Source organism: Mastacembelus armatus, chromosome 5, assembly GCF_900324485.2.
Source record: "Mastacembelus armatus chromosome 5, fMasArm1.2, whole genome shotgun sequence".
NCBI classification, from domain to species: Eukaryota; Metazoa; Chordata; class Actinopteri; order Synbranchiformes; family Mastacembelidae; genus Mastacembelus; species Mastacembelus armatus.
Window position 1 is genome coordinate 15,414,959 of NC_046637.1, and position 26,061 is coordinate 15,441,019.

At 41.2% G+C, this 26,061-nt stretch overlaps 1 protein-coding gene across 1 annotated transcript in view; it reads right to left on the bottom strand.

Moving 5' to 3' along the window:
* The window catches only part of cntn2 (contactin 2), a 95,589-nt gene that overhangs the window by 59,743 nt on the left and 9,785 nt on the right, over positions 1-26,061 (bottom strand). The window contains exons 2-6 of the mRNA XM_026306707.1: positions 9,243-9,400; positions 5,057-5,198; positions 814-989; positions 554-649; positions 142-354 (exon numbers count right to left, since the gene is read on the bottom strand). Of these exons, the coding sequence (XP_026162492.1) occupies positions 142-354; positions 554-649; positions 814-989; positions 5,057-5,198; positions 9,243-9,303 (688 nt within the window). The 5' untranslated portion in view covers positions 9,304-9,400. The remainder of the gene's footprint in view (positions 1-141; positions 355-553; positions 650-813; positions 990-5,056; positions 5,199-9,242; positions 9,401-26,061) is intronic.

Consider the following 26,061-nt stretch of genomic DNA (forward strand, 5'->3'; position numbering starts at 1 on the left):
TCCAGAGCTTCTTGCCACAGTATTTCACACTGTAGTTGAGTTCAACAGCAGGACACAACAATTAGTGTTGTTAATACTTCAAATGTTAGAAATGCTGTTCATCTGTCTTATACATGTATAGTCACATACAGATGCACATACCATCAGGTAGTACAGTAAGCTGGTTGGCCTTGCTGAAGGTGCTCTTAGTGCTTATGTCCATGTTGATGGTGGTGAAGCAGAAGTAATTCCCTGTGTCATTTGGCTCTGCTTTAGCCACGTACAGATTCCCAGTTACCTGTGACACAAACCAGCGGCCATCATTCTTCTTGATGAAGTTGGGAAAATCATTGATAAGCCAACGGTAGGACAGAGCTGGAGAAAAGAAAGTGGTAAAGCTCATGCTCATTAATAATCCAGTCAGAATGTACTGAGATTGTATTTAATGATAATTATAGTCAGCAGAGTTAGTATAAGGTTAATTCCCCCTTAATGGAAGCCTCTGACCACCAAATCCCTCCTGTCAGCTACATGATGTTTCACAATTTCTGCCAGTTTGAAGTAGCAAAAATACCTGGATAATGTGGAGGTGGCTGACAGGCCAGGAAAGCTCCCATGCCCTCATATGCTGTCTGAGGACTCCTGCTATCTGGAGAGAAATCACGAAGATCTGGGGAATGACACAAAAATAGAAGAAGAGAAGGAAATAGAAAAAAAACACACCACATTCAATTACAAAAGAAATAAGCAATAATACATGTCTAATGTCTTTTTTCTCAGAAACGGTGACCCACTCAAACAGATTTAAAGGTTGAGAGTCCTTTGCTCACTCACAGCCAAATTTGAGGTTAGCTGCTCTGCTGATAATGGCTCCACAGCGGTTGATGGCTAGACACTGGTATGAGCCTGAGTCTCGAACAGACTCAGGGCTGCTGATTACCAGGTTGCCAGCCACCAGGGTGTAACGGGGGTCCAAACCGAGTGGGACATCAGTGCCATTCACAAGCCATCTGCAAGACAACATGCATGGCAAAATAACTGATAAAAGACAAGACCACTATAAGCAGAAAATAGTAGATAACACTGAAAATTAAAAAGTCCTAGTGTGTTAGAGGCTGAGCTTTAAGGGGGTTTCACCTTGTACGTAACCTATCCCTATCTTTGCTGTCCTTTCCTAATGTTTATAGAAAATGTCAGCACCTACTGTATATTTATTTACCATTTTGTCTGCATATTTATTAGAACTTAGGTAACATGTTTTCAGCAGTATTCCCCCAGTTAAATTTATCACTTTTTAAAGACCTTTCTAAAATTGCACACAAAGTAATTTAATGGCTGCTCACACTCATGACATCTAAAGTATGAATGTCTGATTGAAAACCAGTAGGGAAATCCCAGGATACTTCCTCCAGCTCTTCCAGGGGGACACCAAGGCCTTCCTAGGCCAGCCGGGAGAAATAGTCCCTCCAGCTTGTCCTGGGTCTTCCCCGGGGCCTTCTCCCAGTGGGACAAGCCCGGAACACCTCCCCAGGGAGGCGCCCAGGAGGCACCCGAAACAGATGCCCGAGCCACCTCAGCTGACTCCTCTCGATGTGGAGGAGCAGCGGCTCTACTCCTCCCGGGTGACCGAGCTCGTCACCGTATCTCTAAGGGAGCACCCGGTCACCCTGCAGAGGAAGCTCATTTCAGCCGCTTGTATCCGAGATCTTGTCCTTTCGGTCATGACCATAGGTGAGAGTAGGAACATAGCTTGACACTGACTGCATTACTGCTGCCGATGCCCTGATCTGTCTGTCAATCTCACGTTCTGTCCTTCCCTCACTTGTGAACAAGACCCCAAGGTACTTGAACTCCTACACCTGAGGCAGGATCTCTCCCCTGGCCTGGAGATGACAAGCCACCTTTTTCCGGTTGAGTACCATGGCCTCGGACTTGGAGGTGCTGATTCTGTCCATAAAAATAATGAACCGAATCGGTGACAAAGGGCAGCCCTGCCGGAGTCCAACGTGTACTGGGAACAGGTCTGACTTACTGCTGGCAATGCGAACCAAGCTCCTGCTCCATTTGTACCAGATAACCCTCAGAAAAGGGCCCCGGACCCCATACTCCTGGAGCACCACCCACAGGATTTCACGAGGGACCCAGTCGAATGCCTTCTCCAAGTCCACAAAGCACATGTGAATCGGTTGGGCAAACTCCCATGAACCCTCGAGCACCCTCAAGAGGGTTTAGAGCTGGTCCAGTGTTCCACGACCGGGATGGGAACCGCATTGTTCCTCCTGGATTCGAGGTTCGACCACCGGCCGCATCCTCCTCTCCAGCACCCTGGCATAGACCTTCCCTGGGAGGCTGAGGAGTGTGATCCCTCTGTAGTTGGAACACACCCTCCGGTCCCCTTTCTTCAAAAGAGAAACCACCTCCCCAGTCTGCCAATCCACGGGTACTGTCACCGAACGCCACGCGATGTTGCACAGGGTTGTCAGCCATGACAGCCCAACAATATCCAGAGACTTAAAGTACTCAGGGCGGATCTCATCCACCCCCAGTGTTTTGCCACCAAGGAGCAGCCAAACTACCTCAGTGACTTCGGGTTGGGTGATGGATGATCAGCCTTCGAATCCCCAGCCCTTTATGAAAAACGTGTTGGCGGGGTTAACCCTCTGGGGTCGACGCACGCGCCGGCGCATTTTGACGCATCTTTCCTGATAAGGCCGAAACAAACTTAAATTACTCCGTCAGTTCTGATAGTACAGATAAAAGACGTACATCATTCAAATCTGTAAAGGGTCTAGTTTTAGTGGTATAGCATCATAATAACAACAAAACGTTGTGCTTTTTTTAAATAAAGAAAGCCGACAGGGTGCGCTCTCGGCCTTTTCTGTCTCTGCCATTTCTCTTCACAGACGCGTAAATAAAACCACCAGAATCTCAGCGAATACTTGGCTCATAAAAATAAGAATTATATGGCTAGAAAGCTTGAAATGTTTTCTTTTGAGTGAAACAATTCAAGTCAAAAACAAATCATCACTTTTTATTTAATCCATATGAACGTAAGGAGAAGTCCGTTATCTCCTGTCTCACCTCATTACAGGTAATGCGGTCCCGCCTTGTACACTGTCCACTGTTCACACGTAAATAATCTCAGTTGAACCAGGTAAATATGTGCACACCCCCGAGAAATGACATAAAATATCAAACTTCATCATAGAATTTACTCACTCTTTCGACGTGTTTGGATGATGGCGCGTTACGCACGTGAAGCGGCGCTCCTTATATTCCACACAGAGACAAATAGTTTAGCTTGTCCTCAGAGTAAAAACACTGATTTTAACTCAAATGAGGATCGTTTGGCTCCTCATTGTGTTGTATTGTGCTGCACTAATCCCCTCCCATCAACATTGACTGAAAGGCTCATTATGCGTCTTTGTCTGGTCATTCAGTGCGTCTTTTGTCTTCTCAGGTAAATCACATGACTATTCATCCTCAGACATACTCTCTTGCATATGGCCTTTCTGGACAAAAAGTGTCTTAGAAAATTTAAATCAGTGTATTATTTACAGTGGGTATGGAAAGTATTCAGACCCCCATAAATTTTTCACTCTTTGTGTCATTGCAGCCATTTGCCAGAATTAAAAAAGTTCATTTTTAGTTATTGTTTACTGTGAATGTGTGAAGTAAACACTTTAGCCTACAACATGCAGGTCTCCAAAGTCTTGTGAACCAATGTTCTGTTTGTGTTTATGGTCTTATTTCAGTGAGTAAAAAAATTGTAGTTTTTCGCTAACCATGCATAAACACTTTTTTCTCAAAAACACAATATTGTATAAACTTGCTGCTCACATATTATTGTAGCCAATTTTGTGCTGGCTGATTACAGTGTTATTAGACTTTAGACATTAATATGTTTAAAAGACACTGGAAAAAAAAAAAACAAATGTCAGGACGTCAAAATTTGTCCAGGCCCCAAAAACCCCCTCAGACCCCAGAGGGTTAACCGCACTGAACGACCAGACAAAGACGCGCATAATAAGCCTTTCAGTCAATGTAGATGGGACGGATTAGTGCAGCACAATACAAAACAATGAGGAGCCATACGATCCTCATTTGAGTTAAAATCAGTGTTTTTACTCTGAGGACAAGCTAAACTATTTGTCTCTGTGTGGAACACAAGAAGCGCTTCTTCACGTCCGTGACGCTCCATCATCCAAACACGCCGAAAAAGTGAGTAAATTCACCCTGTCGGCTTTCTTTATTTAAAAAAAGCACAACGTTTTGTTGTTATTATGATGCTATACCACTAAAACTAGACCCTTTCCAGATTTGAATGATATACTTCTTTTATCTGTACGATCAGAATTGACGGAGTAATTTAAGTTTGTTTCGGCCTTATCAGGAAAAGATGCGTCAAAATGCGCTGGCGCGTGCGTCGACCCCAGAGGGTTAAGTAGATCCTCGAAGCATTCCTTCCACCGAGGTCAGCAGCTCCCCACGTACACTGTAAACACTGTTGGCAGAGCACTGTTTCCCCCTCCTGAGGCGCCGGACGATTTGCCAGAATCTCTTCAGGGCCGACCGGTAGTCCTTCTCCATGGCCTCACCGAACTCCTCCCCTACCCGAGTTTTTGCCGCCATCACTGCCTGGGCTGCAGCACGCTTGGCCCGACGGTACCTGTCAGCTGCTTCGGGAGTCCCACAAGCCAACCAAGCTCGGTAGGACTCCTTCTTCAGCTTGACGCCATCCCTTACCTCCGGTGTCCACCACCGGGTTCGGGGATTGCCGCCACGACAGACACTCGAGGCCTTACGGCCACAGCTCCTAGCTGCCGCGTTGACAATGGAGGTGGAAACATGGTCCATTCCGACTCAATGTCCCCAGCCTCCCCCAGGATCTAGTTGAAGCTCTCTCGGAGGTGGGAGTCAAAAACCCCGCTGACAGAGGGTTCGGCCAAACATTCCAAGGAATAAAGTGGTTATGATTAATCTTAAGGTAAATCTCCAAGAAATTAATGTAGATCGATGTAAAGTTCTCCTAGGTGACAAAAATAAGGATGTGTGTATGCGTGTGCATGTCACCCACCTATAGGAAGCAGCTGGACTGGCTCTGGCCTGACAATTGAGGGTCACCTTGCCTTCAGTCAGACCTTCTGGGTAAATCAGACTGCTTGGCTGTTCTTCAAACATTGGCCCATTATCGTGACCCGACACACACACATCTCCACCTGTAATTTAAAAAAAATTACATCACACACCAAACCTTTTGCCAAAAAATTTTCTGGTGGTAAGCACCTACAATTCTATTCTGGACAATCCTAATGTCTGGTTATACTTTACTTATATAGCTTTCCTTTTTTGTTGTTGTATCCTGAACTTGTCTTTTTACTGCATGGGTGTATTCCAGATAGCAGATTTAACAAACTCTGAATGTATCCCTGAACTTTCAGTTGAATAACAGAGATTGGAAACTCAGTACAAGAACAGCTGATCAGATCTTCTTGACTCCCATTACTCACTGCAAAACTGTTAAGATTTTAGGTTTCTGTTTCCGATCTGACTTTTATTTGGGTTAGTTTCCTGTTTTCTCCTGTATTGATCCCAGGTAGCTTTGTGTTAATTAGTTATATTACTTTCACCTGTGTTTGATTAGTTCTGTTCCCCCCATCTATATATACTCCCTCTTTTCTTTAGTTCATTGTCAGAACATTTGTTAATTATAGTTATAGTAGTGGTGGTGTTTTGTTTTCATGTTCATGGTGTTTGCCTGTTTGCCTGCCTGTCCTCGCCAAAGTGGCATCTTGTTCCTGGACAGGGATTCTTCACTTGTTGTGCCTGAGCCCTGGAAGATCCAGGAATAAATAAACCTATTTTGTGTTCTGCATTTGGGTCTCCTCCTTCGTCACCGGACCCCACATTTCATAACGAACACAAACTAGTAGTCCTCAGGACTTTACGCCACAGAGCAAACAACCCTACCTCCATAGAGGCCAAGAGAAAGGAGGGCACACACTAAATAGCAAGCAGAAAAAAAAGAGACACAGCTGCGCCTCAAGATCCATAGAGGAAAAACCTGGTAATTTCCTATGTAGCAGGTGTTTCAGGCTTGAACTGATTTTTGGGAAACATCAGATACCAGTTCATTCAAATCCACCAACACACAGACAGAAACTGGTTCACCCTCAAGACCAGACACCAAAACAAAAGAGGAGCAATGTAGTATATGCCATCCAGTGTAAGGAAGAATGCTTTACATTGAAGAAAGCAAACAACTGGAGGATGGCCCAGCACAGGAAGAGCAGCTCCTCAGGATCACAGTCAGTTGTGCACCTCCATTTAAAGGAAACAGTGAAGTGGTGTACACATTTTTGGACAGAGAAGTTAGGTGGTTTGAGAGAGGAGTCAGAGAAGCTATATATGTTCAAGTGGAAAAACCCTTCCTTAACAGGGGTGCAGGACTCAGACATAACCTGTTTTCAATCTATCAGGCTGCCCTTTCATTTGTTCTCAGGAAATTAACCCTCTGGGGTCGACGCACGTGCCGGCGCATTTTGACGCATCTTTCCCTGATAAGGCCGAAACAAACTTAAATTACTCCGTCAATTCTGATCAACAGATAAAAGAAGTACATCATTCAAATCTGGAAAGGGTCTAGTTTTAGTGGTATACCATCATAATAACAACAAAACGTTGTGCTTTTTTTAAATAAAGAAAGCCGACAGGGTGCGCTCTCAGCCTTTTCTGTCTCTGCCATTTCTCTTCACAGACGCGTAAATAAAACAACCAGAATCTCAGCGAATACTTGGCTCATAAAAATAAGAATTATATGGCTAGAAAGCTTGAAATGTTTTCTTTTGAGTGAAACAATTCAAGTCAAAAACAAATCATCACTTTTGATTTAATCCGTATGAACGTAAGGAGAAGTCCGTTTTTCCCTGTCTCACCTCATTACAGGTAATGCGGTCCCGCCTTGTACACTGTCCACTGTTCACTTGTAAATAATCTCAGGTGAACCAGGTAAATATGTGCACACCCCCGAGAAATGACATAAAATATCAAACTTCATCATAGAATTTACTCACTTTTTTGGCGTGTTTGGATGATGGCGCGTTACGCACGTGAAGCGGCGCTCCTTATATTCCACGCAGAGACAAATAGTTTAGCTTGTCCTCAGAGTAAAAACACTGATTTTAACTCAAATGAGGATCGTTTGGCTCCTCATTGTGTTGTATTGTGCTGCACTACTCCGTCCCATCTACATTGACTGAAAGGCTCATTACGCGCGTCTTTGTCTGGTCGTTCAGTGCGTCTTTTGTGTTCTCAGGTAAATCACGACTATTCATCCTCAGACACACCCTCTTGCATATGGCCTTTCTGGACAAAAAGTGTCTTAGAAAATTTAAATCAGTGTATTGTTTACTGTGAATGTGTGAACAAGATGACATTCACAGCACTCTGAAGTAAACACTTTAGCCTACAACATGCAGGTCTCCAAAGTCTTGTGAACCAATGTTCTGTTTGTGTTTTATGGTCTTATTTCAGTGAGTAAAAAATTTTAGTTTTTCACTAACTATGCATAAACACTTTTTTCTCAAAAACACAATCATGTATAAACTTGCTGCTCACATATTATTGTAGCCAATTTTGTGCTGATTACAGTGTTATCAGATTTTAGACATTAATATGTTTAAAAGACACTGAAAAAAGCACAAATGTCAGGACATGTCAAAATTTGTCCAGGCCCCAAAAACCCCCTCAGACCCCAGAGGGTTAAAACTTCCACAGAGTAAATTGCTCTAAATAAATGAGAATGGTCCCCATGTGTAACAGCATTGGACATTAGGCAGCCAGTCATTCTTAATTACCAACCACAGACAGCTTTGATCTCTGCCACTGCTTTGTGAGCTGTTGCTATGGTGACCTAAGCCCAGAGTGGGAGGGGGAGTACAATTTAAAACAGCCGCAGAGTCACTTGCTCTAAATAGCTGAGAATGGTCCTCATGTGTAACAGCAATGGACATTAGGCAAACAGTCAGTCTAATTACCAATCACAGGCAGCTGTTGTCTCTTTTATTGCTTTGTCAGCTGTTGCTCTGGTGACCTAAGCCCAGAGTGGGAGGGGGAGTGACAGTGACACAGCATTTTACACATGCAGAATAGAGAAGCTGAGAAAACTTCATCTCACAAAATGGAGGACTACAGAAAAACTATAAGACCTATCAAAATAATGCCAGGAGGCTTCAACAAAGAGACTGATCTACTTTTTGTGAAGATTTTCCAAAAAATACCAGCCTTCATTTGTGTTTTTCACCAGAACTCCTGGAGCTCTTTTATAATGGGAGTGAATGAGCGATAGAGCAGTCACTCACTCTCTGTGGGTTTGGCCACCTGGTGGAAAAACCATAGGTCCTATCAAGATAAGAACATTACCTGAAAGAAGACAAAAATCTCTACTACTTTGATATATAAATTGTTTATATAGCTGAAAGTTGACACAAGAAGAGAAGAAAAGAGACAAACAAATTGAAAAAAGCTGAAGAGCAAAAGGTTATGACACTGATGACATCATGCACTCTAGCCCTCTCCCATACACACCAATGTAAAATTCAGAAAACCGAAAGAAAAAAACATAAAACGTAAGCTGCGATTAAAGAAAAAACATAATAGATATCAAAAAGCTGAATACAAGTTGAGGGGGATTTTAACGTTCTCTTCATTCATTTCTATGGGAAAAAATTCATACAAAATCTGGCATATCTCGGGAACTAAGATATCACCGAAAAAAGTAGAAGCAACCCTCTCCTCATCGAGCTGAATGCAACGATGTTTGAATGACGTTTCTACGTCAAATGGTGTAGGACTAGATAGCGACCGAAAACCGTTGGAATAAAAATAAAGAGAAAAAACTAACATATCTTGGGCTCCAGCAGAACCCTGTGACCCTCTGGTTAAGGAATAAGCAGGTATAGATAATGGATGGATAGATGGATATAACTATTCTAACTTTAAAGGTTTTTCCTCTGATCACAATGCGAGCAGGCAACCGTTTGGAAGTAACAAGGTCAGATTATGTCATCCATCTGATTTTAGACCATTTTTCAAAGAAATTTGGTTCAAATTGATGCTTTTCAACCGATAAAATTGAATCTCTGACTGGTTATCACAGTCTAAACCCTAAACTCAGCTGTAATATAAATTAAAAATCAGCAGAATAATTGCTGTCTGAAAACCCATACAGATATGCATGTATGTGTTGTTAATGTGGAACTTACCAACAGCCTCCTTCAAAGCCACTGAGCTGAGGACCAGCAGGTAGAGCAATGGCTCCATCATTTGGATCCACTATGGCCACAACAGGATTACAAACAGATCAGGAGCAGATGGGATCAAAACCTGTTCACCTTATTCCACAGGAAGAAGGGACAACAATCTGTGCGGAATAAAGAACAGGATAACTTTCATGAAATAGTCCTATTGCCCTATGGAGAAATGTAATTAATTAAGCACTGATTGCATTATCAAAGCTGACAGGGGTAGCTAGAAGATTCAGGGCCCCCAGCCAGTAACGAAAAAGAAATGACAGTACCCACCCCACAGCGGTAGACAGTACTTTGCCCACGAAATGGGAACGAAATGACAATAGCCTACATTAACGTGTCGTAAAGAATCTCTTCATCGACTGGGATACAACAGCTCCTTCTGGTCTCCCGCTCCTTCTTTTCATGGCATTTCTGGCACCCTGATTTATATTTTCATTTCGTTTTCAATCGGTCTGTCTCCTTTTCTTCCACCAAGTTTATCTCTAACTTCAGCAGCCCCGTCAACACTGACTGGTCCTATTCACAAGCTAGGGTGGGACTTATGATTTATTGGGTCCCTTAGATGTTTGTCACTGACTAAATAATTAATAAATACCTTGTATCGGACTAAACCATTTTTCGGGAGAGGTGAAGAGCAGATATTTGGAAAACTTCTTTCATCAAATTGCATGTTTCTGTGGTTTTCATTAAAATCCCTGGCATACAACTATTATAAATATTAGAATTATTCACAGAGGGCCTCTAGAGTATAACTGCTTGATTTTGTGGGGTCCCCTGGGCAGTGGGGGTCCCTATAATTGACACCACCTTTCACCCCACTGGCGATGGCCCTGAAAAGTGAGGGCCCTGAAAGCTGACTTCCCATTCATAATTGAAACTCCCTGGTCTTTAACAAAAAAAGATAAATAACATTTTATCAGCATAACAACTAAAAACTCTTAAGTTGCAGAGGTGGAAAAAGTACTCACATTCTATACTTAAGTGAAAGTACAGATACTTGTGTGAAAAGTGAGTTTGAGTCCTGACTCAAAGTAAGAAAGTTATGGGTCTGAAATGTAAAAAAGTAAAAACCAAAAATATTTTTTCACCGTTAATGATACATAATACATCTTTTGATAACTCCACAAAACTAAAAACGTTCGACACACAAAACAAAGGAAATTCTTCTTGTATTAACAACCTGCACAGTGCTGGTACAGGGAACAAAACACAATGCATTCACCATGGAACATTCTTGAAGCCGACAACAATAGTTCTTTAAAATACGGTCATGGATGGAGAATGCCTTGCTTTTCCGAATCTCCTGCATCATCGTTGGACTCGGCAAGTTATCTCTCTATCATAACCTGTCCACTCACTCAATTTCCCTCTCTACTTAGTTACGTCTCTTATATCGTGTCATCATTCGCTTGAAAAAGTTGAAAAAGTAACGAGCCTATTTTGATAATGTAAAGGAGTAGAAAGTACAGATATCTCTGTTTAAATGTTGGAAGTAAAAGTAAGAAGTCATTTGAAAAATAAATATACAGGTACAGGTACAGATACCTGAAAAATCTACTTAAGTACAGTAACGAAGTATTTGTGCTTTGTTACGTCCCACCTCTGCTAAATTGTAGTAAGTTTTTCTTACTTCTTACTAAATCACAGTTCAATATACTCGTGTCCACCATTTGAACTTTATCTAGTCCTGAATACAGTTCTGTCACCTGCTAAATTTTTTTTGACTAAACTTTTTTTTTTTGTATTGTGTACAACTAATTCAGACTTTTCCAGTATGAGAGACATCATAGTTTATTGAATTTTTGGAAAAAGGACAAACCAGACAAATTTTTTTCAGAAGGCTTGATGACTCCTAAACTATTGAGATAGCAAACTCTCTTTGTGATTCCACCAAACTAGATGTTTGTAGAGATTTGAAGAAATATATATTGTCAGCCTCAGAGCAACACTAAAGCTGAGAAGATAGCCATTCGGTCAATGAATGATACTGAAACTAAACATTTCTATTTTTTTAGGTCCCACTCCTAGCGGACCTTTGGACAGTGAGATTAAAGTACACAAACCATAGATATTTCTGAAGACTACAGGTAACAGGATAAAACTTTCTGAATATGTCAAAACAAAAATATATGTTCAACAGAAATTTCAAGGTTTAAGAGGAAATCTCAAACAAACATTTATTCCAGCTGAGAATCAGTGTGCTTGGTAGTCATTGTCTTGAAAAAAATAAGATCAGACACAGACAGCTAAAATGAACCTTTATTCAAAAATTTACTGCACCAATGTTTTTTTCTTTTGGAAAATATCACTAACATAAAAGAACAAAATAAAACTGTAATTGTGGCATGTGTAAAGGTTTGTGCACACAATCAAGTTCGCAACCACTTCTTGGCATAACTCAGCAAACACTTCGTCTTCCTATTGTTTTCAAGCTTTTGGATTTTTCAGCCAATTTTCATGAAGATCACTTTAGTTTCTCAAATATTTAGGCCACCTTGTACACACAGCATGTTTAGTAAGTCCCCACAGACTCAAGTCATGTGATGGCCATTTCAACAGCTTAATCTTGTCTTTCTCAGAGTAATTCAAAGCGGATTGTGAGGTCTGCCTTGGATCACTGTCTTGTCGTAGAAGACAGCCACTTTTAACTTTCACCTTCTTGATTGTAGGACATCTGCATCCAGAATTTGTTCATGTTTGGTGGAATCCATTCTTCCCTCTATCTGTGAAGTCTTTCCTGTGCTACTGACTACCACACAACCCCAAAGCAGAATACTTCCATCCCCATACTGAGCAGTCGGCATGGTGTTCTTTTCGTCAACATGTGTTTTGCAACATATTATTTAGCTCAGTGCCGAGAGAAACCACATGCTTCAGCACCACTTCAGAAGAGGTGAAAATATTTGTGATTTGTTATTACGTCAGGCTAATTGTTTTTTTAAATTTAGCAAATTTAGCAGCTTAGCTCAAGTTTGCTAAAATTGTTCACCTTCCTTCACTGTGCACAACTGTTTGGGTGTGGGTAGCGAAACATTTGTCTTCAGCTTGTGGTCCCAATCAATAGCACAGCATAGTTAGAACTGTGCCTATTGTATTTGTGCTGTGTCGTTATATTTGTGTTACTGTTGTTTTTGTACACACAGCCATTACTTTTTTCTTATCCTGAAATGTTCAAGTTAACATTGGCTTTCCTGCTTATCACAGGGAAATCACAGGGTCAGGATTTAGGAGTTGTTCAGAAAAAGGAATTTCATCTTAAGTTCTGACAGCTATTTTAAAATTGAGTTTTAATAAAACATAGTTCTGAAATTGTTTTTATTTAATAAGTGAAGAAAAACTAATGTAAGAATGATGAATTTTGGATTAACAGCAAGCCAAGTTTCATTCAAAACACTTCGCAATATATGTAATTTGCAAAGCTGTCAATGTAAAAAAAAAAAAAAGAAAGAAAGAAAACTGAAATTGACTGTAACATTCTACAACATAATATTGTATAAAGTGTACAGCTATTTATTGGCAACTATAGTTGGGAGGGCAGAGAAGGGAGAGGAGATCAGTGCTCCAATGGGAAGTGGTCTTCGGGAAGTCTAGGCCTATAGCAGCATAACTAAGGGATGGTTCAGGGTTACCTGAAAGCCCTAACAATACGCTTTGTCAAAAAGGAAGGTTTTAAGTCTAGCGTTAAAAGTACAGAGTGTCTGCCTCCTGAACCCAGACTGGAAGCTTGTTCCACAGGAGAGGAGCTTGATAGCTAAAGGCTCTGCCTCCCATTCTGCTTTTGGAAACTCTGGGAACCACAAGTAGACCTGCACTCTGACAGCGAAGTGCTCTATTGGGATAATATGGTACTATGAGTACTAAGGTATGAAGGAGCTTGATCATGAAGGGATTTATATATGAGAAGAATGATTTTAAATTCTATTCTGTATTTTACAGGGAGCCAATGAAGAGAAGCTAATATAGGAGAAATATGATCTCTCTTGCTAGTTCCTGTCAGGACTCTGGCTGCAGCATTGGGGATTAACTGGAGGCTTTTTATGGAGTGAGGCTCTCAAATGAGTCATAACTGTTCTGAGGATGAAAGTTTAATAATGAGGTGGAGTAGCTGCAATCTTCCACTCAAACTTATTATTACTGTGCTTCGAGGAACATGACAATATTTATGACTGAGGGGGGTTGATTCATTCAGACTGACATATTCATCCTGCTGTAGCCAGGTTTCAGTAAGACAGAGTAAGTCAATTTGGTAATCAGTTATCAAACCTAACAGAGATTTAGACGAAAGAGACCTAATATTTAACAATTCACATCTGACTGTTCTGTTTTTCTGTTCGATAAGAGTATTTATGAATAACTCCTTTTCTCTTAACTTCTGATTTATTTGATTTGTATGTTCGAGGGGCAGACACAATCTCTATGTGGTTTGAGTGGGGTGACAGCTTTAAGGAAACTGCAGAGAAGCATAGAAGAGAGTCTCTGTGTCTCGATCCCCACTCTGGGTTGTCAAACTTTAGGTTGGCTAATAAACTCTAGAGATGAGAGCTGCACCATTCAAAGTGGGATGGATGCCGCCCCTCACTACCAGACCGGGTTTTCCCCAGTAAGTGGCCCAATTGTCTATGAAGCTCACATCGTTTGCTGGACACCACCTAGACAGCCAGCGATGGTATGACAACATGCCATGTCATCGCTGGTCAGATTGGGGAGGGGTCCAGAGAAAATTACGGAGTCCGACATTAATTTGGCAAAGTTCATGAACATGAACAAATTAGAATATGTCAAATAAATAGGACTGAAACCAGTTTAGCACTGTTCCTTTAATCCCAATCTCAAGTTCCAGTCTCTGTAGTAAGATATTTTAGGTTGAGATTGTCAAATGCAGCACTAAGATTTAAGAGGACAAGTCCAAAGACAAGTGTGTTGTCTAAGGCTAAGAGAAGGTCATTTGTGACTTTTATTGGTTCTGTTTCAATATTATGATGCACTCTAAATCCTGAGTGAAAATAATTAATTCCTGTGTAAGTGGTCACATAGCTGCTTAGCAACAGCTTTTTCGAGGATTTAAAAAAAAAAGGATAGGTTGGATATTGATCTATAATTAGCCAAGACTCCTGGATCAAGACTAGGCTTTTTGAGTAACAGTTTGATTACTGTAATCTTAAAAGCCTGAGATACAGGTGTTCAGACCCTTTCACTTTTTTCTATTTTGTTTTGTTGCAGCCTGGTACTACAATTATTTAAATTAATTTTCTCCTCCTCCTACTCCTAAACTCAGGACCCCATTAAGTGAAAACATAATTTTAGAAATCAGAATCAGAAACAGGTTTATTGCCAAATAAGTGAGGGGTTCACATCACAAGGAATTTGTTTTGGTGAGATGGTACATACATAGAACAACATGACAAGTAACATATAACATATATTAAGTGTCCTAAATAAACAGCATAGATAAAATAAAATAAAGTAAGGTGCAGTGAAATAAAAAAATACTGTATTTATACTTTTATTTACAATGAATTTACAGAATGAGTAACACAATTTGGTCAAGTAGTGCAGTGGGATAAACAGTGCAGAAAGTCATCAGGTTGATGACGGAACAAGGTAGAGTGACTGTACTAAAGTGACAGAGCAGAGCAGTGTTGTTTTGTGTTAGCGAGTCTGACGGACCGAATGGACCGTAACCTACTGCCTGAGGGAAGAGGCACAAAGAGTCCATGTCCAGGGTGAGAAGGATCAGCTGTAATCCTACCTGCACGCCGCAGAGTTCTGGAGAGGTACAGGTCATCAATAGATGGGAGTTTGCAGCTGATCACCTTCTCAGCGGAGCGCACAACACGCTGCAGTCTGTATCTGTCCCTGGCAGTGGCCCCAGCGTACCACACAGTGGTGGAGGAGGTGAGAATGGATTCATTGATGGCCATGTAGAACTGAACCATCATCTTGGTTGGCAGCTTGAGTGTCCTCAGCTGCCGCAGGAAGAACATCCTCTGCTGGGCCTTCTTGATGAGGGAGCTGATGGTTGGCTCCCACTTGAGGTCCTGGGTGATGGTGGTGCCCAGGAAGCGGAAGGAGTCCACAATGGATATTGGGGTGTCTGTCAGGGTGAGGGGTGTCAGTGGAACCAAGACTTTCCGAAAGTCAATGATCATCTCCACTGTCTTCTGGGCGTTCAGCACCGGGTTGTTGTTGCTGCACCAGGATCTCAGATGGTCCACCTCCCTCCAGTAGGCAGACTCATCCCCATCTGAGATGAGTCCAATGAGGGTGGCATCATCCGCAAACGTAACCAGCTTGACAGACTGGTGGACAGAGGTGCAGCAGTTAGTGTACAGGGACAAGAGCAGAGGGGAAAGTGCACAGCCTTGGGGGTTTCCAGTGCTGATGGTCTGGGTGTCTGAGACATTCTTCCCTTCTTCCCTTCCCATTCTGTTGTTTTACCATGATTTTCTTATTTTTACATCACCAGGCTTTTTATAAATTAAATGTCAGATGTATGTTGATCAATTGCATATGTTTGTTTAGAGGGAATTTTGTGAGTAGCCAAAAAACTACATGGAAGATTGAATTATTGTATGTGCAAAAGTAAGTGAAGCCCCAGCTGCATTGGTAAAGTCCAGTGGGTAACAGATTCAGGTGAAACACATTTGGGTGCTTAATTAATCAGTTAAGCAGGCCAATCAAATTAGACATCCTTAGGAAAGTGATTGGGCAACACTGATTAAAAGAGAGAGGAAACCAACCAAATCACTGTAGTGCCAAGGAGTCAAACAATGCCAAGAGGAAAGGAGATATCTGAAGACATCAGGAAGAAGGTGGTGACAGCCCATCAGTCTGGGGAAGGCTATAAGAGATTCCAACTCCATCCATCCACTGTAAGACAAATCATCTACAAATGGAGGGCATTCAACATGACCACAACTCTGTCTAGAAGTGGACGTCCAGCAAAACTCATCATCAAGAAGCACCAGAAAAATAATAAATGAGGTAATGGCCAACCCACACATCACCTCTAGAGAGTTGCAGACCTCTCTGGCAGACACTAAATGTACGTGTTTACAATCAGATGAAAATTGAACAGGCATGACATTTATGGGAGGGCTGCTAGAAAGAAGCCTCAAAAAAGAACAAAGCTGCCTTTTTCAACTTTGCCAGAAGCCTCTGGACAAACCTTTTGGAAGTCCATTCTTTGGACAGATGAGTCCAAAATAGATTTATTTGGTCATAATCAAAGCCATGGCGGTGGAAATGTAAAGGTCTGGGGATGCTTTTCTGCCTCCAGGCCAGGCCGACTCTATATTATTATGCAGGGAAACTTGAATTCTCAGACCTATCAACAAATTCTTGAAGAGAATCTCCTGCCATCAGTCGAAGAGCTGAAGCTGGGCCGAAAATGGGTGATGCAACAAGGCCCTAAGCATTCAAGCTAATCCACCAAGGAATGGTTTAAAAGAAAAAAGGTTCACACTCTTGATTGGCCTAGTCAAAGTCCGGATCTCAATCCAATTGAAATGTTGTGGCTAGACCTGAAGCGGGCGGTACATGCCAAATGTCCTTCCAACCTCTCTCAACTGACAGTTCTGCAAGGAGGAGTGGGCAAAAATCCCCAAAGACAGATGTGAGAGACTGGTCAGTGGTTACAGAAGATGTTTGGTTGAAGTAATGGCTGCAAAAGGAGGTGCCACAAGCTACTAAATAAAAGGGTTTGCATACTTCTGCAAATTTCCAGTTTTTGTGAGATTAAGCCCTTTTAATGACAATATATCCTTTTTTTTTTTGTTTGTGTCCATCATTTGGAAGTCTACTTCACAAATTGGGTTTTGGATGTACATTTGATTAGGTTATTCTATTTTTATTTTTTTTTACACAAAACCTGATTATGTCTGAAGGGTTCACAAACTTTCAAGTAGCACTGTATGCTGGCGATGCTCAAGTCTTTGTTTTGTATTGATATGTTAACTATTACAAATCTGCCTTCAGAATCTGTGGGGAGGCTATGATGGGTGTAGTTTACTGCTTATCATAATGGCGACTCCTTTGTTTGGAGTTATAACAGGCTGAATACAGGTGAGGACATGGACAGGACAGGTGAGGACAGGACCATCACACCAATTTTTCACACTAACCTTTCTTGACAGAGTGCTGGCCAGCTAGACCCACTCTTTTCTTAGCAAATTAATGTGGGTCTGGAACCGCGTGCCCTAGGGCAGCAACAGGCTTTTGCTGTTTACTCAGTTCAAAATTATGCACAGAACAGGTGATAGCATCGTGTATTCACTAGCATCTCTATGTTGCCACATGGCATTCACTGGTCTCACTGTCACTTTGCTCATGTCATATTGTTTGTTTGTCTGATTGGTTTATTCTGTGTCCATTGGCCTGCCCCCTGGAATTCAATCTCAACCAAAGAGTTTCCAGACTTATTCTTTGTATACAATAAAAAAAGATTTAGTCCGGCTGGCCAGTAATGCTACTCTGAGGTCAAAATTGAACATCTAGCCTGTCACCTCACCTACAGTAAATTACTAAATAGTCAGTCTAGAAAAGTCAGGTGCTCAGAAATTAAAAATTAAAATGTGAAAATGACAGCAGAAATGCAAGCACTTATTAAAAAGTGGGACTAAATTTTTAATGTTACCTATTTGAGGGCAAATTGAGAGATCCATTCAGCTAATTTTAGCTCAATCGCATCACATGACTATTTTCTTCAACACTAATAATGCATTGGAAGTGAATGGGCATGTACAACCAGTAGCCCACCTGTTTTACACATTTACATTGGAAAGACAAATGAAAAACAACTGTGCATTATAAACAGTCTGTTATGTTTTGCTGAAGGACTGGTACATGGCCCAAGACTGCAAACAATGAATATTTTATTTAAATGCCAAACAAGGAAAAACTCAGGAACGTGGCAAACCCAAAGGCTGACGTGGTACATAAACGAGATACACTGAGTAAACTCACAACATGGAGACATGGTAACGAGGAACTCTCAAACTCTATAATCCAGCAAAGATCAAAGGAAACAGGCAAGTAGAAATACGTATAAAACAAAAGACCAATGGAACACAAGTGTAACCAAAACCAATCGCACCTGCTACCGGCGCCCTGCCATCGCCTTTTCAGGCCATTCCCTTCCCCGTAAGCTGCCAGCTAGCGGCCACTTCTTGGGAAAGAAGCCTCATGTCTACCACACAGAAAGACTTGCTAATAAAACCATTGTTCAGGGGAGTGGGTCCTCTTCCTTCACAAACGCTAACAGAATGAACGGGCTATCAATGGGAGTCCCTTGCCGCTTTTCAGCTTTGCCTCAGAATCTCCTGGTGGTGCTCGCTGTGTGTGCCCAGCAGAATAGGCTGCTTCGGCATTCCCACCTGGTGTATTGGAAAAGTGGGTACAGAAATTTTCTGAATTTCTTTCCTCCCTACACACCCTGCTGGAGGTGTTCTGGAGGTGTGCAGGAGCCAGCAACTCCACATCCATGAGGCGCTCACGCCACTTCAACCATCCCCGCCGGCTGCCCTGGCCTCATCACCAGCCCTCGACTTCTCCCGCAGCATTTCAACCTTCCACACCGCCACATATCAACCTCCCTCCACCGGTGCTTAGACCACCTACCCCGCCGGCGTTACACACTTCACCACTGCCTCTCAAAGCTTCACCTCCAGATCTCATGGTCTCACCACTGGTTTCCCCGTTGGCTCCCCAGCTCTCAGGTCAGTGACACCGGCTCTTCAGTCCGGTCGATGCATGGAGCAGGCTTTCAAAACTTCACCGGTTGTATCTCACATAGAATTGCTGCCAATTTGTTTTTGTGCTTCTGCATGTTTTATACCCTTGCCAGTATCAACACATGCTTTGATTAAATATAACTGGCATTATTGAGCTTTCCCTACTTCAGATTTAAGCAATAATCACACCAAGAAACTGTTCTTTTTTCTCTACCATCATTTACAGGTAGAACAGTTCTTGTGAAACTAGGTTTTTGTAAACTGGATCGCTGAGGTGAGAAACTCCAACAGCCAATTAAGACCACAGCTGGGAGTTTTTGACTGCATCCAATATCTGACAGGAAAATGGGACCTAGACAAAGCCTTTTTAAACACCGAGTCACAGACCACAGAGGAATTTAGAGATACCAAAGATACCTGTTGATCAGTTATCTATTTATTGTGTCTACCATTAAAATTGTAGAGGTTGTTACTGAAAACATGTACAGTCTTAGATTAGTGTCATGCTAATCTAAGACTGTACGTTTTCAGTAACAACAAGTTTGCTTCAATCTATCCCAGCAGCTGTGTTGAATGGCTCACTGCGTGGTTCCCAGTGTGTGGGCTGCTATATTTACATACTGTAAAGTGACGTTATTAAATATTCAGGTCAGTACCCAATACACATGTATTGACATTAACTGAAACATTCAGTGTATGACTGCACAAACACAAACTAAATTGCAGCTTTACAATTTTGTTACTGAATTCATGATAAATTAATTTGCATTGTGCTTGAATAAATGAGGGAAATTTAAGTGTGAGAAATAAAAAAAATAAAAAAGGGTGCAATAGTGAGTGTGACATGTCTCACTCACTTTTAAGATTGTAGTTTTATTTAGCCACTAAAATCTCGAGATCTAGAAGTCATGGCAACTGGACTTCCAGTTTTCTAGTTTTTAGGTCGACACATTCAACACATTCCACTACTTATCCAAGTAACTTCATCAGTCTGAGGGAAAGCTGGTATGGAATCTCAAATTTATCATTCAGGTTAGTTTCTACGGTGGCCGACAAGGGCAAACCCAGAAAGAAACACTGCGACAGCCAAAACACATGCCCTTGTCGGCCACCATAAGTTTCACTCCACCCTTAGCCTAAATAGGCTCAATAGGTGAACTATGGGGCAAGAGTCATCCCGCACGTTTGGGTTGGCATCACTTCACACCTGGCCTGCATAGTGAAAGGGTAGTGTTTTTGAACAGTGCACAAGAGTTAAGATTCGAAAATGGGAAAACTGCATATTTTTCCAGTTAAAAACTATTAAACAATTATTTTAGTATTTCCTAAAAAAGTGCTATTGAATGTCAATCAAAGATATGACACTGAAGGAGAGTAGTCTGTAACATTATAAAGCAAAAACAGTACTTTCAAGTGGCATTATCTGCATTTTTTAATCAGACTGCTATTTTGAAAGCTTTTGAAAGCCAGATAGACTGTTCATTGCAATATATTTGCTAGATTGCTATAAACATATACATTTAGGATAATTATTTACATGGTTTTAACTCCAAACCCACTGATGGTTTCAGCAGTTTTGTAACATTATAATCCTCTAATCGCACACACTAGATGATTCTGCCAGACAGAGACCACACATTTGCCATTTGTAGTAACAATTTCAAAGACACATGATCTCAAAGAAATTCGCATGATCAAATGTAACTTTGTGCCTTTACCTTGACTGTCCTATTGTAGTATGTATTGCATAAGACACCTAGAGGCACTGGCACCTACAAACTGCTCTTATTTTTTATATTCCCTTTGGCTTGTGTTGTGTTTTATACTTGTTCACTGATATGTTTAAAACATGAGGTGTGAAGGTTTGCAAGATCCAGTTGTTATACTTCCTGGCCTGCTCACTTTCATTGGCTATTGTTGAAGCATCAGAAGCAGCCAGGTCAAGAATCATAAACATGAAACAGATTTGAGAGTATCTGACTGCATCAGCAGCAGTAAATAATCATATTGACCACACACACTTTAGAACAATGTCTTTACAAGCTGTTGAAGGTAAATATTTTCATCAGTGAACCTAAATTTTGCCAGCTATAACAATGGTCAACAGCAAATCTGGCATAATGGCATGATGAAAGGCATAATGATATGATACAACGGGCAGCACAGTGACTTGGTGGTTAGCACTCACAGCAAGAAGCTTCCTGGTTTGAAACCGAGCAGTGGCCTTTCTCTGTGGAGTTTGCAAGTTCTCCCTGTATGCTTGTATGGGTTTTCTCCAGGTATTCCAGTTTTCTCTCACAGTCCAAAAACATGCATGTCAGGTTGATTGATGATTCTAAATTGCCCGTAGGAGTGAGTGTGAGCATGTGTGGCCCTGCAATGGACTGGCAACCTGTCCAGGTGTGGGATTTTACAACAGAGCAAATGGTCACTGACTTAAACCAATGTGGGGGTTGAATGTTTGCTTGACCCTCTGATGGTATGTGGTTCTATCTGTTTATTGGTTTAGTGTTTTAGGGTAGAGGGTTGTAAATAACTGCCATTTGTCTCTTTGATAGTAAGAAGACTGAAGATAGATACCTGAATAAACAATGTGTGGGTCTGTTCAGAATTAGTCCACAGTACTGTATATAAACCTGGTGTTGTAACACAGACGTCAGAGGATTTCTGCAAGGACGTCCTCTCCGGGCCCGTGATTAAACCTGAGATGATTCATCACACTTGTGGTTGTTTTCTGAGAATTAGCAACTCTCAAACTTAAAGAAATTTCTACAAGTGTTTGCTTCACATGTGAAGTCATCTTGCTCGCTCATTCACAGAAAACAATACACTGATTAAAATTTTCTAAGACACTTTTTGTTTATAAAGGGCATATGCAGGAAGGTGTGTCTCACCATTAATAGTCATGTGATTTACCTGAGGAGACAAAAGACCCACCCAAAGACCCACATAATAAGCCTTTCAGTCAATGTGGCTGAGAGGGGATTAATGCAATACAATACAATACAATACAATGCGGATCCAAACGTTCGTCATTTGAGTCATGTTTTTACTCTGAGGAGAAAGTAAACTTTTCATCTCTGTGTGGAACATACGAAGCGCTTCTTCATCTGCGTAATGTGCCATCATCCAAACGCACAGAAAAAAGTGAGAGGCGGGATTAAATTAACTGTAATGAGGTGAGAGGAGAAAACATACTTCTCCTTACTTTCATACGGATTAAATAAAAAGTGATGATTTGTTTTCGACTTGAATTGTTTCATTTCAAAGAAAACATTTCAAACTTTCTAGCCGTATAGGTCTTATTTTTATGAGGCAAGTATTCGCTGAGATTCTGGTTGTTTTATTTACATGTCTGTGAAGAGAGATGAAAGAGAAGACAGAGAACGCACGCTGTCTACTTTATTTTACAGAAGCACAGCGTTTTCAATTCAATTCAATTCAATTCAATTTTATTTGTATAGCGCCAAATCACAATACAAATCATCTCAAGGCACTTTACAAAAACTAAAACTAAAAACCCAACAATTCCCTTATGAGCAAGCACTTGGCGACAGTGGAGAGGAAAAAACTCCCTTTAACGGAAGAAAAAAAAACCTCCAGCAGAACCGGGCTCAGTTTGGGCGGCCATCTGCCTCGACCGGTTGGGGTGAGTGGATAGAGCAGAGAGAAAAGAACAGCAACAATAAACAACAAATAGACACTGCAAGTTGGTGGGGCCAGTAACTGCACATCAGCGATAAACAGCTCCAGGACCAGGGACACCTGCAGAAGGTACAGAGAGAGAGAGAGAGAGAGAGAGGGAGGGAGAGAGCACAAACTGGGGTAGAGAGAGAGCACAAGGTTAGTAACATTCAATGGTGGAATATACATGAGGTGGGAGATAAGGGGGGGGGGGGGGTTAGGGTAGGGGAGCTCAGTGCACCGATGGTCCTCGGGCAGTCTAGGCCTATAGCAGCATAACTAACTAAGGGATGGTTCAGGGTTGCCTGAAGCCAGCCCTAACTATATGCTTTGTCAAAGAGGAAGGTTTTAAGTCTAGCCTTAAAAGTACAGAGAGTGTCTGCCTCCTGAACCCAGGCTGAGAGCTGGTTCCACAGGAGAGGAGCTTGATAGCTAAAGGCTCTGCCTCCCATTCTGCTTTTGAGAACTCTGGGAACCACAAGTAGGCCTGCACTCTGAGAGCGAAGTGGTCTATTGGGATAATATGGTACTATGAGGTCTTTAAGGTATGAAGGAGCTTGATTATGAAGGGATTTGTATGTGAGAAGAAGGATTTTAAATTCTATTCTATATTTTACAGGGAGCCAATGAAGAGAAGCCACTATAGGAGAAATATGATCTCTCTTGCTAGTTCCTGTCAGGACTCTGGCTGCGGCATTCTGGATTAATTGGAGGCTTTTTATTAAGATATTAGGACATCCAGATAGTAATGAGTTACAGTAATCTAGCCTTGAGGAAACAAATGCATGGACTAGTTTTTCTGCATCATTTTGAGACAGGATGTTCCTAATTTTGGAAATGTTGCGCAGGTGAAAGAATGCAGTTCTAGAAATTTGTTTTATGTGTGAGTTAAAGGACATGTCCTGGTCAAAAATAACTCCAAGGTTTTTTACAGTAGTGCTGGAGGCCAGGGCTATGTCATCTAGAGTAGCTATAATTTTAGAAAAGTTATTTCTGAGATTTTTAGGCCCAAATATAATGACTTCTGTTTTCTCCGAGTTTAAAAGTAAAAAGTTACTGGTCATCCAAGCCTTTATGTCAGTTAGACAGGCTTGAAGTCTGGTTAACTGGTTTGTGTTAACAGGTTTAATAGATAGATATAACTGAGTGTCATCCGCATAGCAGTGGTAATTAATAGAGTGCTTCCTAATGATATATCCTAAAGGAAGCATGTACAGGGTGAACAGAATCGGTCCTAGCACAGAACCTTGTGGAACTCCATAACTAACTTTTGTTCGTGTGGAAGGTTCATCATGGACATGAACAAACTGGAATCTGTCCGATAAATAGGACTGGAACCACTTTAACGCTGTTCCTCTGATACCAATCACATGCTCCAGTCTCTGTAATAAGATGTTGTGGTCAATGGTGTCGAATGCTGCACTAAGGTCTAGGAGGACAAGTATCGAAACAAGTCCATTATCTGAGGCTAAGAGAAGATCGTTGGTAACTTTCAACAGTGCTGTTTCTGTACTATGATGTGCTCTAAATCCTGATTGGAAATCTTCAAATAGTTCATTCCTGTGTAAGTGGTCTGATAGCTGCTTAGCAACAGCTTTTTCTAAGATTTTAGAAATAAATGCCAGGTTGGATATTGGTCTATAATTAGCCAAGACACCTGGATCAAGACTAGGCTTTTTGAGTAAAGGTTTGATTACTGCAGTCTTAAAGGCCTGTGGTACGTAGCCTGATACTAGAGATAAATTTACCAAGTCCAATAAAGATGAGTTCATTAATGGCAGGGTGCCTTTAAGCAGTCTAGTCGGGATGGGGTCCAAGAGACACGTTGATGATTTCGATGAAGCAACTACTGATGTAAATTCAGAGAGATCTATAGGAGAGAAGCAGTCTAAACATAACTGAGGTCCTACAGATGATTCAAGAGCTACTGTAGTAAAAGATTCATTTATTGCAGGTATAGGAAGCATCTGCTGAATTTTATCTCTAATAGTTGTGATTTTATTTGTAAAGAAACTCATAAATTCATCACTGCTGAGAGCTAAGCGAACACTGGGCTCAACGGAGCTGTGACTTTTTGTCAGCCTGGCTACAGTGCTGAAAAGAAACCTGGGATTGTTCTTATTTTCCTCTATTAGTGATGAATAGTATGCAGTTCTGGCTTTACGGAGAGCTTTTTTATATGTTAGTAGACTGTTTTTCCAGGCTAGAAAAATTTCCTCTAAGTTTGTGGAACGCCACTTCCTTTCCAGCCTTCGTGATGCCTGCTTTAAGGTACGAACATGTAAATTATACCATGGGGCTAGTCTTCTCTGAATCACTAACTACTTTTTCAGAGGGGCTACAGAATCAAGCGTTTCACGCAGTGAGGTTACAGTGCTGTCAACAACATGATCAATTTGGTAGGGAGTAGGATTAAGGCAGCTGCCCTCCACTATGTTTATACTTGGCATAGATGCAAATAAAGATGGAATCATTTTCTTAAATTTATTAACAGCGTTGTCGGATAAACATCTGCTGTAGTGGAATTTTCTTCCAGACGCTGCATGATCCATCATTTTAAATTCGAAAGTTATTAAAGAATGATCTGACAAAACAGGATTTGGGGGAAAAATTATTAGATGTTCAATTTCGATGCCATAGGTCAGAACAAGATCAAGGGTGTGATTAAAACAGTGGGTGGGTTTATTAACGTTTTGAATGAAACCAATTGAATCTAATATAGAATTAAATGCAATGCTGAGGCTGTTATTTTCAACATCTACATGAATGTTAAAATCTCCCACTATAATGACTTTATCTGATCTAAGCACTAAATCAGACAGAAAGTCAGGGAATTCAGTTAAAAACTCTGAGTAAGGAACAGGTGGACGGTACAAAATGACAAGTAGAACTGGTTTTTGTGTTTTCCAGTTTGTATGTGAGAGACTAAGAGTGAGGCTCTCAAATGAGTTATAATTGTTCTGAGGATGAAAGTTTAATAATAAGTTTGACTGGAAGATTGCAGCTACTCCTCCACCTCGACCTGTGCTTCGAGGAACATGATCATTTTTATGACTGAGGGGGGTTGATTCATTCAGACTGACATATTCATCCTGCTGTAACCAGGTTTCAGTAAGATAAAGTAGGTCAATTTGGTGATCAGTTATCAAATCATTTACTAACAGAGATTTAGAAGAAAGGGACCTAATATTTAATAATCCACATTTGACAGTTCTGTTTTTCTGTTCAATAAGAGGAGTGGTCTTAATTTTTATTAAGTTTTTATGAATAACTCCTCTTCTGTTAACTTCTGATTTGTTTGATTTATATGTTCGAGGGGCAGACACAGTCTCTATGTGGTTTGAAGGGGGCGGCGG